Source organism: Tachyglossus aculeatus, chromosome 4 (genome assembly GCF_015852505.1).
Source record: "Tachyglossus aculeatus isolate mTacAcu1 chromosome 4, mTacAcu1.pri, whole genome shotgun sequence".
In the NCBI taxonomy this organism is placed as follows: domain Eukaryota; kingdom Metazoa; phylum Chordata; class Mammalia; order Monotremata; family Tachyglossidae; genus Tachyglossus; species Tachyglossus aculeatus.
The window spans coordinates 105,635,795-105,650,758 of NC_052069.1; the positions used below are offsets into that span (position 1 = coordinate 105,635,795).

Consider the following 14,964-nt stretch of genomic DNA (forward strand, 5'->3'; position numbering starts at 1 on the left):
CTTGCCTCATTTCTTATTTGACATTTTTAAGGACTTCCCTCAAAAACCAGGGCCTTTAAATAACTAAAATTCAAGAGACAGATCCAGAGAGAAAAAGAGATGGGGGGAGGGAGGCTAGAGAGAAGGAGGGAATAAGAGAAGAGAGGGGAAGTACATCACCCGCCAGAACAAACATGGACAGTAACATTCCTCTGCTACTGAACAAGGGGAAGTGAAGAGTGCCCTTGAGGGGACAGGACTGAAAATGAGACAGAGGTAGGACAATCTTCCAAAAATCCTGCTGCTACTCTGCCTCAGGATGATGTCCCCTATATATGGTATTTTTTCTGTGCCTATGTGCACTTGGGAGAACACAAAAGAGTCGGTAGATACGACTCCTGCCCACATCCAAAATGCATCAGAAAGGTGAGATGTGGGAGGTCAGCTGTGAACAGGGATAATGACAATAATAATATAAAGAAGAACTGTTGTATTTGTTAAGCACTTACTTTGTGCCAAGCACTGCACTAAGCGCTGGGGTGGATACAATATGCTGCTACAAGTTCTTCATGCTGTTTAACAACAGTATGTACCTTAGCATTAGGTCTGAAATGCATTATTCTAATATAAGCAGCTTTAATCTAATCATCTACTCTGAAACAGAAGTTGTCCATCAATGCACAATATGGCATTTTCAGGATGGGGAATACGTTGGTGGTGGAGATTTTAGGGGAGAGACACGGGAGAAAGGGAGGAAGGAATCAAGAAACAGAAGGAAATGGAGGAAGAAGAGAAAAGGAGGAAGGAAAGGGAAATAAATGGTACTCAATTGGGCTGCTCCTTTTCCAGCACTAGCTGTCATCTCCATAGGGCTCCAGGGCTGAGTGTGAGTAGGGGCTGTGCAATGCTGGTCACTGCCGAGGGTCCACTCTTTCATCTTGCCCCTGTCCAATACCACCCAGGCAGCCTCGGGGAACCCACTGGGGATGGAAAGGGGGTCAGAGTTCCAGAGCTTCAATGGCAGTGGTGTCTACTCCACAGGGCCACACAGAAGCCGGGATTTGCTACCTCAGCACCAAACCAGAGGGTGTAGACTGCCTCAGTAGCTCCAAAGTTCTGCCCCTCATCCCAGTGGCTGCTGCCACCGAAAAACCTGGCTCCACTACTGATAGCTAGTGACCCAAAAGTAGAGAAGCAGCGTGGCTCAGTGTTAAGAGCCCGGGCTTGAGAGTCAGAGGTCATGGGTTCTAATTCCGGCTGCGCCACTTGTCAGCTGTGTGACCTTGGGCAGGTCACTTCACTTCTCTGTGCCTCAGTGACCTCATCTGTGAAATGGGGATTAAGACTGTGGGCCCCACATGGGACAACCTGATTATCTTGTATCTCCCCAGCACCTAGAACAGTGCTTGGCACATAGTACGTGCTTAACAAATACCATCATTATTATTTAAGTGGCAGGCCCAAGGAGTCTGCGATCCCATTGAAGTGACTCCGGAACTCCAAGCCTTGGCCTGTCCCCAGTGGATTCTCCCGGTTGCCTGGACGCATAAGGCAAAGGTGGAGTTGGGGGGAAAATAGCTCCTCCTCAGTGGGCTTCAGGCAGTGGAATTGAGAGGCTTGTGACCAGCCCCGAAGTACAGTGAGGGCACCAAATGTGGTGGCCTTCTCGTCACCATCCTCCTCCTGCTTCCTATGACTGCCCACCCTGTGCAAAAAGCTGTGGGAGAGCTCACAGCTTTGCCTCAATGCAAACCCTATGAGGGATATCACCCCCTTTGACCTCATGAACTTGGCACTATAGTTGTGGGTAGTGGCACCCACATCCAGGGGCATAATTTGGTTGGGATAGAGAATACAGAAAGAGGATGGAGAGTCACTCTTCCCCCTGTGGGAGTTCCAGGAGGCACGTACATGCACTTTCTGGAACTTCAAAGAGAGTTCTTTTTTCAAAAAAACAATAGTATTTGTTAAGTGCTTACAATGTGCCAGGCACTGTACTAAGCACTGGGATAATCAGATTTGACACAATCCCTGTCCAATAAAGGGCTCCCAATCATAATTCCCATTTTACAGCTGAGGCGATTGAGGCACAGAGAAGTTAAATGACTTGCCCTAGTCACACAGCCAACAGTGGAAAGGCAGGGATTAGAACCCAGGTTCTCTAACTCTTAGGTCCACGATCTTTCCACTAGGCCATGCTGCTTCTCTGGTATTTATTTAATGAGGAAGCTGTCGAATAGTTAACCAGCATGACATTTCCTAATCAGGAGATGACATCAGTGAAGCTTACTTTTCCCCTTGGTTACAGGAAGTAGAATTCTAGGCTTTCATCTGACTTAAACTGAAGGGTGAAATTCAGCAGGTAAAGTTTTTGATCTTGTACTTTAGATACTGAAATTCTAAATTCTAGTCCATCTACACAGATTACCAAACGGTCACACTCAAAACTCATCGAAAAGTGTTAAAAACTGGACTACATGCAATGCTCCAACTAGAGTTATTGGGGGAAGCATAAAATGTCCCTTGGATCTATTGCCTTGGGTTAGCCTCTGCTGAAAATGCCATCTGAATTTCTCAGTGAAAAGAATAAGCAAAAATCGGGATGTTAGGGAATAAGACTGAACAAAAATGGGGCAAAGAAAATATTGGTTTCCTCAGGAACATTACGCTAGTTCGTGAAAGTGTGAGGCAAAGCTGACTTCACAAGAAGAAAAAACCTTGCCAAGGACTGACTTACCAATTCATTTTTGGTGCTTAAGTCACTCTGAAGCTCACTGAAGTTCTGTTTATGTTGCGCAGCCTCCTCTTGTAATGACTTATTCACCTCATCTTGGTGGTGAATTTCTTCAAGGTATTTGGATTGCTTCTTCTTAAGCTCTTCTGTCTCCTTCACTTTCTTTTCCAAATCTTGCTCGAGTTTTTCTATCTCTTCTGCAAAAGAGTAATCCAAATATTCACTCATTCTCTATTATCTTTTACTACTGAAGGACTCAGTCAATCAATCAATCAATGGTATTTATGGAGCACTTGGGAGAGTGCAATACAATAGCATAGATAGACATGAACCCTGTCCATAAAAGACAGACATTAAAATAAATTACAGATCATCATCACCATCAGTGGTATTTATTGAGCATTTATGGTGTGCAGAGCACTGCACTAAGGGCTTGTGAGAGTACAATAACAACAGCATCAACATCATCTTCCCTGCGCCCAACGTGTTTATGTTCTAGAGAAGCAAAACAACTCTGTAAGATATTTATTCTCTATGTTTTTTTAAAAAAGGACTCAGGTCACTATTTTATATGTACTCTATCACATTTATAGAGTTCTTTAATGCTTTAATTTTTTAAAAAAATCATTTTAATTTTGTTATGGCTTTTCCCCCCACTACTGAGTATGTGTATATCCATTATATGCTCTGTTCTCATTCATACTATTTAACAAAGTAGTAGCAGCGGTATTCATTGGGTACCCAAGGTGAAATACTCTCTAATCACTCGGAATGAATAAAACTCCTGCCCACCAGGAGCTTACAAACTAATGGGGAAACAGAAAGAGAAGTATTTACAAACAAATAATAATAATAATAATGGCATTTGATAAGTGCTTACTATGTGCAAAGCACTGTTCTAAGCATTGGGGGGGATACAAGGTGATCAGGTTGTCCCATGTGGGGCTCACAGTCTTAATTTCCATTTTGCAAATGAGGTAACTGAGGCCCAGAGAAGTTAAGTGACTTGCCCAGTCAAACAGCTGACAAGTGGCGGAGTCAGGATTAGAACCCATAACCTCTGGCTCCCAAGCCGATGCTCTTTCCACTGAGTCATGCTGCTTCTCTAAATGAGTAAATGTAGAATTCAATATACATAAATTCTTATTCATCCTCATCCTCAGCAGAGAGGATGACTCATGATCAGTAGTGAGGATGAGAATGAATTTGAATGTATATGCTAAAGATAAATGATTTATGGGTTTATATGACTGGAGATGCTAGAAATTAATCAGGGAAGGTGATCTTTCAGAAGTGCTACGGTCTGATGGATTTGGAGAGGGAATGGATTTCCACGTCAGGGCAACAGCACGAGAAAGGAGATGGAGGCGGGAAAGTCGAGAGCGAGGAACAGGTACAAGATTAGTTTGGGAGGAATGAAGAGAGTGGACTAGGAGTACCAGGTGAGGAGAGGATACATCTACATAAATAATATGATCTTAGAAAACTTGATAAAATACTTGTCAGCTCTGACAACATTAAATTTTAAACTGATAGAATTTCAAATGGGGTCATGAAACTATGAATATGATTTAACTGATTGTATTGTATCCCTAAATTGGCACTTTTTAAAAAAGCTCCTTCAATATCAAATTACCTAAATTGAACCTCTCAAAAGCCTGCTGCCTGTCCTGATTGGTCACTGGCTGACCCTCCAAGCTCTCCAACGATCTGAGGTGAAATATGGTATACAGACGGTACTGAGGAAGATTTGCAATTGGGTTGTCAGCAAGGAATAAGGAAGTCAAATCTTTCAGTGCTTTCAATCTGGCAACATCTTGCAGCTGAAATGTAAAAACAAGTAAAATAATTAGTGCCAATGTGACAGTTCCATTAAAAAAATCTTAATATAACAACAGAGATAGTAGTAAGGTAAATAAGGTAGGCAACATCTCCACATCATCAATCGTATTTATTGAGCGCCTACTGTGTGCAGAGCACTGTACTAAGCGCTTGGGAAGCACAAATTGGCAACATATACAGTCCCTACCCAACAGTGGGCTCACATCATTTTTAATCAAGTGAACCATAAAACACTTTATTACTTAATGTCTAGTCCTCTTTACTAATGCATTAGGACATATGCCTAAACCCTGTAAAGTGAAAATTGATTCTACATTGTAAAATTCTGAAGTCTTCCAATGTTTTAAAAATATTTACTGAGGACTTACTGTGGGCAGAGCACTGTACTCAGCACATGGGAGAGTACAACGGAGTTGTAATAGCAAAGCAGTGTGGCCTAGTGGAGAGAGCCTGGGCCTGAGTCAGCTCCACCAGCTCTAACATTGTCTAACATTGGGCAGTCACTTACCTTCTCTGGGCCTCAGTTACCTCATCTGTCAAATGGGGATTAAGACTGTGAGCCCAATGTGGGACACGGACTGTGTCCAACCTGATTAACTTATATCTACCCCAGTGTCTGGTACAGTGACTGGCACATAATACGCATTTAACAAATACCATTAAACCATCCCCCCTTCGCACCCCCTACGCTCCCCCCAAAAAACAAGAAACCCACCACCACAGAGCTGATACACGGTCCCTGCTCTCAAGGACCTAAAAGTCTAGTGGGTGGAGACAGAAATTAAACTAAATTACAGAGTGGGGAGACAACAGTGCTTGGCACATAGTAAGCGCTTAACAAATGCCATTATTATTATTAATAGAGTATAAGGATGTGCCCATAAGTGCTATAGGGCTAGGGGTATGGTGAGTTCAAAGTGCTTAAGCAATAGAGACCAAAATGCATAAGCAACACAAAAGGGAGGGAGAATAAGGAGGTGAAGTGAAGGACCAGTTACGGAAGGTTTATTAAAGGAGATATGCTTTTTGTAGGGCTTTGTAGATGGGGAGAGTCCTCCTTCTTCATGATTAAACGCCCCCAAAATTCTAAAATTCTGTGGAGTTTAACTTTCTATAGCATGCAGCCCTCTGAAAGTTAATTATTATTAATACTGAACATGTTAAGTGTTTACTATGTGCCAAGCACTGTACTAAATTCTGGGGTACATACAAGATAACCATATTGGACTGGACAATCCCTGTCCCACATGGACCTCCCAGTTTAAGTAGGAGGACGGAGGGAGGATTTAACCCCCATTTAGGGATGAGGTAAATAAGGCACTGAAAAGTTAGTTGGGCAACTCAAGGCCACACAGCAGGCAAGTGGCCGAGCCAGGATTAGAACGCAGGTTGACATTTCTAGGGCAGCAATGAGTTTATTTCCTGAACAGTTCGCTATTGTCGAAGCAGGATTTACTGTGACTAAATAATGAGTGCTTCAAGACCTTAGCTAAAATGCAACAGAGTCATAATTTGTGGAGAAACTCTAGAGATTTGTTTGTACCTCTCTAAACAGAATACGCTCCCAAAATATCTAACTTTCACTATTTCTTCACCAATATTCATTTTGGGAAGTAAAAACTATTCTTCATTCAAAATAAACTTACCGACGATATTTTGTTGCTTTTCAGATTGAGAACCTGTAAGGATCGTAACTTCTTCCCTAGCCACAGTGGAATATGTTCAATATAATTTCCCGCAAGGTTCAGTTTTTCTAAGTTCTGCATGTTTTCTATGCCTTCAATTTTACTGGAAACAAATGAGAAAATAAGACTTGGTTAGAAAGAAATAACATTATTATGGTCCTCTAGACTCTAAGCTCGTTACGGGCAGGGAATGTGTCTACCAATTCTGTTATACTGTACACTCCCAAGCACTAAGTACAGAGCTCTGCACACAGTAAGTGCTCAATAAATACAATTGATTATTATTTTATACTAATAAAGTACTTTAATATTGTCAGTTTTTTCCAACTCTGGAGTTCTTGATCACTTTATTTATAAGACCATAGGAAGTTAGGTGAGAAGCTCAGGGTAACACAGCACATGCGTGACAGAGAGGTTGAACAGCAGAGTTAATATGAACCCTGGTTAGCAGCCCTAACACCTCTCCTGAACACCAAGTTACTATTTCACTTTCCCTGAGGAAAGTATTCTTCAATGAGGAGGCCTAATTGTTAATTCTGGGGGAGGGGAGTGAGTGAAATATTTTTGTATTACAAAACTACTGCTCCAATACACAAATTGGGAACGCCTTCTTTCTACCCCAAACTGCCATTTTCTTTTATTTGCTTACCTGATTTTGTTATATGATAGATTGAGGTCACGTAATTTTAACAGTTTGTCAAGCTTCTCAATCTTCCCTATTAGGTTATCGCTGAGATTCAGTACCTCAAGTTTTGAACAATTTTCCAAGTTTTCTATATACTAAAGACAAAATGAATACAGAATCATTTTAAAAGTTCCATTATCACGTAAAACTATTATGGTCAATGTTCTTCAGTGAAATTACCATTTTAATCACTCATTGGGGAAGGTAACCCAAACACAACTCAAAGTTTTGTGGTAACACAGTAAAACTCAATCCATGTAATTGGAGCCAGCATACTGCTTTTATGACTAAGACAGAGCGGTACTGAAGGGCAAAATTCAAATTGATCATCTGTACAGAAGCAGTCTCTGCAGCACCTGTTTGTCTGGAGTCATAAATAATAATAAAAATGCCTTGAACTATATACAGTGCTTAATTCTTTTCAGGGCCCTTTCACATTACTTATCTTTTTTTACCTTTGAATCATCCATGTGTGGTAGGGATCTTATCTAAAGGTAAAGCTCCCTGCTATTTCAGTGCAGCTATTATGGAGACAATATCTTGTTCATATTTCCCCCTCTAGACTGTAACCTTGTCGTGGGCAGGGAACATATCTGTTAACTCAGTTATATTATACTCTCCCAAGCTCTTAGTACAGTGCTCTGCAAACAGTAAGCACTCAATAAAGACCACTGATTGATTGATATGTATATATACTTACACATACATATTATATAATTATATAATATTATATATTATGCAATATAATATCATATATATTCACATACACACACATATACATACACTTCACTATCAGCAGTTGCTGGTAACCAACCTTAAATTTCTTGCCACCATCTTTATACAATGAAAGATTCAAAGAGTTTACGAAGGCCAAATTTTCCTGTTTGGTAAGTTTCTTGATAAGGGATTCTGTAATGTATCTAATTCCTGGATTAGAATCATCTTCTGAAAAGAACAGAAACAATTTCATTAACTGAATCACAAGATTTAAGGGAACCAAAAAGTGAAATATCATTTTTCTTGAAATAATAAAAATCAAGTAAAAAAGCCATGAAGACCATATCCACATTACCCAAATACATGTCAGAACCACTCCAATATTTTCCAACTGGTTTACAACATTCTAACAACAGAAACGTTTTTGTAATTATTTCCCCAGGCAATCTGTTGACATATCTAGGTAAAGTGATACAACATTTGCAAAACGTTCAGCTGTTCCTGCTTTCCAAAGCAAATATTTGCTTCACTCACAATTATTAGAATAAATATTTACCGATACTAACATCCTATACAGTAAATACCTGTCAGAATGTGAGGCCATAGCCCCCAAACCCCCAATATATTCCTTAGAGGGCAAGGCAACAAACCAATGCTTTCAGACGTTAATAAACACATATGTCAAGCATCTAGCTCTGTTTACTGTGTGGTTTATAGCCTGCAATAATCATCTGTGCAATTCCCAAATTAGAAGTGTACACACTACGTAAAAACATGACTGAACTTGTGATCGAACACTGTAAGATGAATATATACTTAGCAGAAAATTCTAAATCTGACAGTTTGGTTTGAGGCATATTTTATCCAAAATTAATCAAAGTTCTTTGTTATTATTTATATGTAATCAGTCTTTTCTCTTTAGTACCTTTACTCTCTTGGATGTCAAAGGAAACATCACTTTCTCCTGTCACATCCAGTTGCTGACTCCATTGCTCTCTGGTATAAGTTGCAGGAGTTCCAGGCCTGCTAAAAGGGGACAGCGATCTAGTCCTGGAGCTAGAAAAATTAGACCCTGGACTAGGAGTGCTCGGGGGTGTCATCCTTGTTTTCGGTGGTGGTTTCTGCTGGGGCTTCTTCTTCATTGCTTGTTTCAGGTGGTTATCTGTCCAGTACCTGTAAGGATGTTTGCAGAACGGTATTGCTTAGTTGAAATCATGAAACCTATGAGGCCATGAATTCATTAAATAAGCAGCTTACGATATAAAAAAAAAATTAAAACAAGAAACGAGCTACAGAGTAGCATCTTTGTTCTCTGACACACTGCCTTCTAGAAATTTTAATCTAGAAAATACAGACTTCACAGTAACGTTTTGCAACTCCAGGAAGTTTCAAATCTCACACTGTACACTGACGAGTAAAAACATTACATCCCTATTTTGGAGAGATTTAAGTCTGGTCACAGAGGGAACAGAATATTCACTGATAATAATGATGGTATTTTTTAAGCACTCGCTAAGCGCTGGGGTAGATACAAGGTAATCAGGTTGTCCCACATGAGTCTCACAGTCTTAATTCCCATTTTACAGATCAGGTAACAGGCACAGAGAAGTCTGTGCCTGACCATTTTGACACCCGTCTTCATATTTTGTTTTGTTGTCTGTCTTCCCCTTCTAGACCGTGAGCCCATTTTTGGGTAGGGACAGTCTCTATATGTTGCCGACTTGTATTTCCCAAGTGCTTAGTACAGTGCTGTGCACACTGTAAGTGCTCAATAAATACTATTGAATGAATTAATTAATAAAGTGACTTGCCCAAAGTCACACAGAGGAGAAGTGGCAGAGCCAGGATGAGAACTCACAACCTCTGACTCCCAAGCCCGAGATCTTTCCACTAAGCCATGCTGCTTCTCTAACACAAGCTGATTTAGTCTCCTTCCATATGTTATGAATCCTCAAACTTAACCTGTCATTGCTTCAGACACTGCTCTAAAAAAAAAAACAAACACAACAATTCTGAAACAACCCAATAGTCCACAAAAGGCTAATTTGAGGCAATCCTAATCTTCATTACCTCCAACTGGGGGGGGGCTCTCTTACTGAACACAGCAAACTGCAGAAGAAATTTTCACAAAGACCTGAACAGCTCTTTAGAAAACACTGATTTAGCTGAAGACTATTTTGAACTGTTCTTTCCCCTCTCCAACCAAATTTAAGAAATGATTTTGTCAGCTCCTGTGCCAAAATAGCACATGATATTCAAACCTTATATATGGTTACAGTGCTGTGCGCACTGCCCTTACTTATAAAAGAGTTCCCATGTTGGGCAATGGGTGATTGTCACCATTTTAGGTAAAAAGGAAGATAGAATAACTCTTGGGTATGCATTTTGAGGAGGTGCCACACCCCTATGTCAAATAACTAAAAGGTTAGTAAGCGCTTAACAAATACCAAAATTATTATTATTAGCCTCAGTTCCCTCATCTGGAAAATGGGGATTAAGATTGTGAGCCCCACATTGGACAACCTGATCACCTGGTATCCTCCCCAGCCCTTAGAATGGTGCATTGCACATAGTAAGCACTTAACAAATACCAAAATTATTATTATTAGCCTCAGTTCCCTCATCTGGAAAATGGGGATTAAGATTGTGAGCCCCACAAGGGACAACCTGATCACCTGGTGTCCTCCCCAGTGCTTAGAATGGTGCATTGCACATAGTAAGCGCTTAACAAATACCGAAATTATTATTATTAGCCTCAGTTCCCTCATCTGGAAAATGGGGATTACGATTGTGAGCCCTACAAGGGACAACCTGATCACCTGGTATCCTCCCCAGCCCTTAGAATGGTGCATTGCACATAGTAAGCACTTAACAAATACCGAAATTATTATTACTAGCCTCAGTTCCCTCATCTGGAAAATGGGGATTAAGATTGTGAGCCCAAGGGACAACCTGATCACCTGGTATCCTCCCCAGCGCTGAGAATAGTGCACTGCATATAGTAAGTGTTTACCAAATACCGATATTATTATTATTGGAAGAGAGATATCAAAACACGTAAACAGGCATCAAGGCCACTGAGGCCCAGAGAAGTGAAGTGACTTGTCCAAGGTCCCACAGCAGATAAGTGTCTGCTGTCAGCTGTGTAATTTTGGGCAAGTCACTTCACTTCTCTGGGCCTCAGTTCCCTCATCTGGAAAATGGGGATTAAGACTGTGAGCCCCACAAGGGACAACCTGATCACCTGGTATCCTCCCCAGCGCTTAGAATAGTGCAATTCACATAGTAAGCGCTTAACAAATACCGAAATTATTATTACTAGCCTCAGTTCCCTCATCTGGAAAATGGGGATTAAGATTGTGAGCCCCACAAGGGACAACCTGATCACCTGGTATCCTCCCCAGTGCTTAGAGTAGTGCATTGCACAGTAAGCGCTTAACAAATACCAAAATTATTATTACCAGCCTCAGTTCCCTCATCTGGAAAATGGGGATTAAGATTGTGAGCCCCACAAGGGACAACCTGATCACCTGGCATCCTCCCCAGCGCTTAGAATGGTGCACTGCACATAGTAAGCACTTAACAAATACCAAAATTATTATTAATTCAATCGTATTTATTGTGCACTTACTGTGTGCAGAGCAAGAAGAGAGATATCAAAACACATAAAAAGGCATCAAGGCCACTGAGGCCCTGAGAAGAAGTGACTTGTCCAACACATAAACAGGCATCAGAGAAGTGAAGTGACTTGTCCAAGGTCCCACAGCAGACGAGTGTCTGCTGTCAGCTTGTCAGCTGTGGGACTTTGGGCAAGTCACAACTTCTCTGTGCCTCAGTTCCCTCATCTGGAAAATGGGGATTAAGATTGTGAGCCCCACAAGGGCCAACCTGATCACCTGGTATCCTCCCCAGCGCTTAGAATGGTGCATTGCACATAGTAAGCGCTTAACAAATACCAAAACTATCATTACTAGCCTCAGTTCCCTCATCTGGAAAATGGAGATTAAGACTGTGAGCCCCACAAGGGACAACGTGATCACCTGGTATCCTCCCCAGCGCTTAGAATAGTGCAATGCACATAGTAAGCGCTTAACAAATACCGAAATTATTATTACTAGCCTCAGTTCCCTCATCTGTAAAATGGGGATTAAGATTGTGAGCCCCACAAGGGCCAACCTGATCACCTGGTATCCTCCCCAGCGCTTAGAATAGTGCATTGCACATAGTAAGCGCTTAACAAATTCCAAAATTATCATTACTAGCCTCAGTTCCCTCATCTGTAAAATGGAGATTACGACTTTGAGCCCCACAAGGGACAACCTGATCGCCTTATATCCTCCCCAGCGCTTAGAATAGTGCATTGCACATAGTAAGCGCTTAACAAATACCAAAATTATTATTACTAGCTTCAGTTCCCTCATCTGGAAAATGGGGATTAAGATTGTGAGCCCCACATGGGACAACCTGATCACCTGTTATCCTCCCCAGCACTTAGAATAGTGCATTGCATATAGTAAGCGCTTACCAAATACCAATATTATTATTATTGGAAGAGAGATATCAAAACACATAAACAGGCATCAAGGCCACTGAGACCCAGAGAAGTGAAGTGACTTGTCCAAGGTCCCACAGCAGACAAGTGTCTGCTGTCAGCTGTGTAATTTTGGGCAAGTCACTTAACTTCTCTGGGCCTCAGTGTCTGCTGTCAGCTGTGTAATTTTGGGCAAGTCACTTCACTTCTCTGGGCCTCAGTTCCCTCATCTGGAAAATGGGGATTAAGATTGTTGGCCCCACATGGGACAACCTGATCACCTGGTATCCTCCCCAGCGTTTAGAGTAGTGCATTGCACATAGTAAGCGCTTAACAAATACCAAAATTATTATTACTACCCTCAGTTCCCTCATCTGGAAAATGGCGATTAAGACTGTGAGCCCCACAGGGGCCAACCTGATCACCTTGTGTCCTCCCCAGCGCTTAGAGTAGTGCATTGCACATAGTAAGCGCTTAACAAATACCGAAATTATTATTACTAGCCTCAGTTCCCTCATCTGGAAAATAGGGATTAAGATTGTGAGCCCTACAAGGGACAACCTGATCACCTGGTATCCTCCCCAGCGCTTAGAATGGTGCATTGCACATAGTAAGCGCTAAACAAATACCGAAATTATTATTATTAGCCTCAGTTCCCTCATCTGGAAAATGGGCATTAAGATTGTGAGCCCCACAAGGGACAACCTGATCACCTGGTATCCTCCCCAGCGCTTAGAATAGTGCATTGCACATAGTAAGCGCTTTAATACCAAAATCATCATTACTAGCCTCAGTTCCCTCATCTGTAAAATGGGGATTAAGACTGTGAGCCCCACAAGGGCCAACCTGATCACCTGGTATCCTCCCCAGCGCTTAGAATGGTGCTTTGCATGTAGTAAGCGCTGAACAAATACCAAAATTATTATTTTTAGGAGATATCAAAACACGTCAGCAGGCCAGAGAGGTGAAGTGACTTGTCCAAGGCCCCACAGCAGACGAGTGGCCCCGTGACTTTGGGGCTCCAGGCTCTAACCACTACACTAACCCCACGATGATGGCCATCCCAGGGGCCGGGTGGGGAGGGGGTGGCCCCCCTCCTGCCCGCCATAGTCACCCCTTCTCCCCGCCCCGAGGTGCGGGGCAGGGGCCACAGGACGGGCACTCACCGCCGCCGGGCCGGGCTGCTGAACAAGATGGGGCAGGGCGCTCTCGGGGTCCCTTTAAGGACCTGTGAGGGCGGCCGCCGCCGCCATTTTGTTCTGTTGTAGCCGTTGCTGAGGGGCGTGTTCGAGGAGGGGCCCCGCGGCCCGGCGGGTCACGTGCCTCTTCCCCCAACGGCCGCGGCGCGAGCCGTTCCCGCCATTTCCAACGGCCTCGCCTCTGAGGCGTCGCCGCCATTAGTGGCGCCTGAGGCGCGTTCAGCATCGTCATCAATCCTATTTATTGAGCGCTTACTGGGTGCAGAGCACTGTACTAAGCGCATGGGAAGTCCAAGTTGGCAACATAGACAGACAGTCATCATCATCAATCGTATTTATTGAGAGCTTACTGTGTGCAGAGCACTGGACTAAGCGCTTGGGAAGTCCAAGTTGGCACCATCCAGAGACAGGCCCTACCCAACAGTGGGCTCACAGTCTAGAAGGGGGAGACAGACAACAAAACAAAACATATGAACAAAGCAAATCAATCAATCGTATTTATTGAGCGGTTACTGTGTGCACAGCACCGTACTAAGCGCTTGGGAAGCCCATGTTGGCAACATCTAGAGACAGTCCCTACCCAACAGTGGGCTCACAGTCTAAAAGGGGGAGATGGAGAACAAAACCAAACATTCTAACAAAATGAAATAAATAGAATAGATATGTACAAGTAAATAAAGAGTAATAAATATGTACAAACATATACATCAATCAATCGTATTTATTGAGCGCTTACTGTGTGCAGAGCACTGGACTAAGCGCTTGGGAAGCCCATGTTGGCGACATCTAGAGACAGGCCCTACCCAACAGTGGGCTCACAGTCTAAAAGGGGGAGACGGAGAACAAAACCAAACATTCTAACAAAATAAAATTAATGGCATAGATAGGTACGAGTAAAATAAATAAAGAGTAATAAATATGTACAAACATATATGCATCAATCAGTCAATCGTATTTATTGAGCGCTTACTGTGTGCAGAGCACCGTACTAAGCACTTGGGAAGCCCATGTTGGTAACATCTAGAGACAGGCCCTACCCAACGGTGGGCTCACAGTCTAAAACGGGGAGACAGAGAACAAAACCATTCTAACAAAATAAAATAAATAGAATAGATAGGTACAAGTAAAATAAAGAGTAATAAATATGTACAAACATATATACATCAATCAATCAATCGCATTTATTGAGCGCTTACTGTGTGCAGAGCACCGGACTAAGCGCTTGGGAAGCCCATGTTGGCAACATCTAGAGACAGGCCCTACCCAACAGTGGGCTCACAGTCTAAAAGGGGGAGACGGAGAACAAAACCAAACATTCTAACAAAATAAAATTAATGGAATAGATATGTACGAGTAAAATAAATAAAGAGTAATAAATATGTACAAACATATATGCATCAATCAGTCAATCATATTTATTGAGCGTTTACTGTGTGCAGAGCACTGGACTAAGCGCTGGGGAAGTCCAAGGTGGCAACATATAGAGACAGTCATCATCATCAATCGTATTTATTGAGCGCTTACTGTGTGCAGAGCACTGGACTAAGTGCTTGGGAAGTCCAAGTTGGCAACATCTAGAGGCAGGCCCTACC

The 14,964-nt window shown here is 42.3% G+C and overlaps 1 protein-coding gene across 2 annotated transcripts in view; it reads right to left on the reverse strand.

Moving 5' to 3' along the window:
* CNTRL (centriolin) overlaps positions 1-13,415 on the reverse strand; it is a 77,006-nt gene extending 63,591 nt beyond the window's left edge. The window contains exons 1-7 of one of the 2 annotated variants that reach the window (XM_038744725.1): positions 13,340-13,415; positions 8,568-8,815; positions 7,740-7,867; positions 6,890-7,020; positions 6,202-6,343; positions 4,350-4,536; positions 2,717-2,910 (exon numbers count right to left, since the gene is read on the reverse strand). In XM_038744725.1, the coding sequence (XP_038600653.1) occupies positions 2,717-2,910; positions 4,350-4,536; positions 6,202-6,343; positions 6,890-7,020; positions 7,740-7,867; positions 8,568-8,784 (999 nt within the window). In that variant the 5' untranslated portion in view covers positions 8,785-8,815; positions 13,340-13,415. Of the gene's footprint in view, positions 1-2,716; positions 2,911-4,349; positions 4,537-6,201; positions 6,344-6,889; positions 7,021-7,739; positions 7,871-8,567; positions 8,816-13,339 lie in introns of both variants that reach the window. The other variant, XM_038744724.1, reaches the window with a different exon arrangement.
* Positions 13,416-14,964: the final 1,549 nt, after the last annotated feature.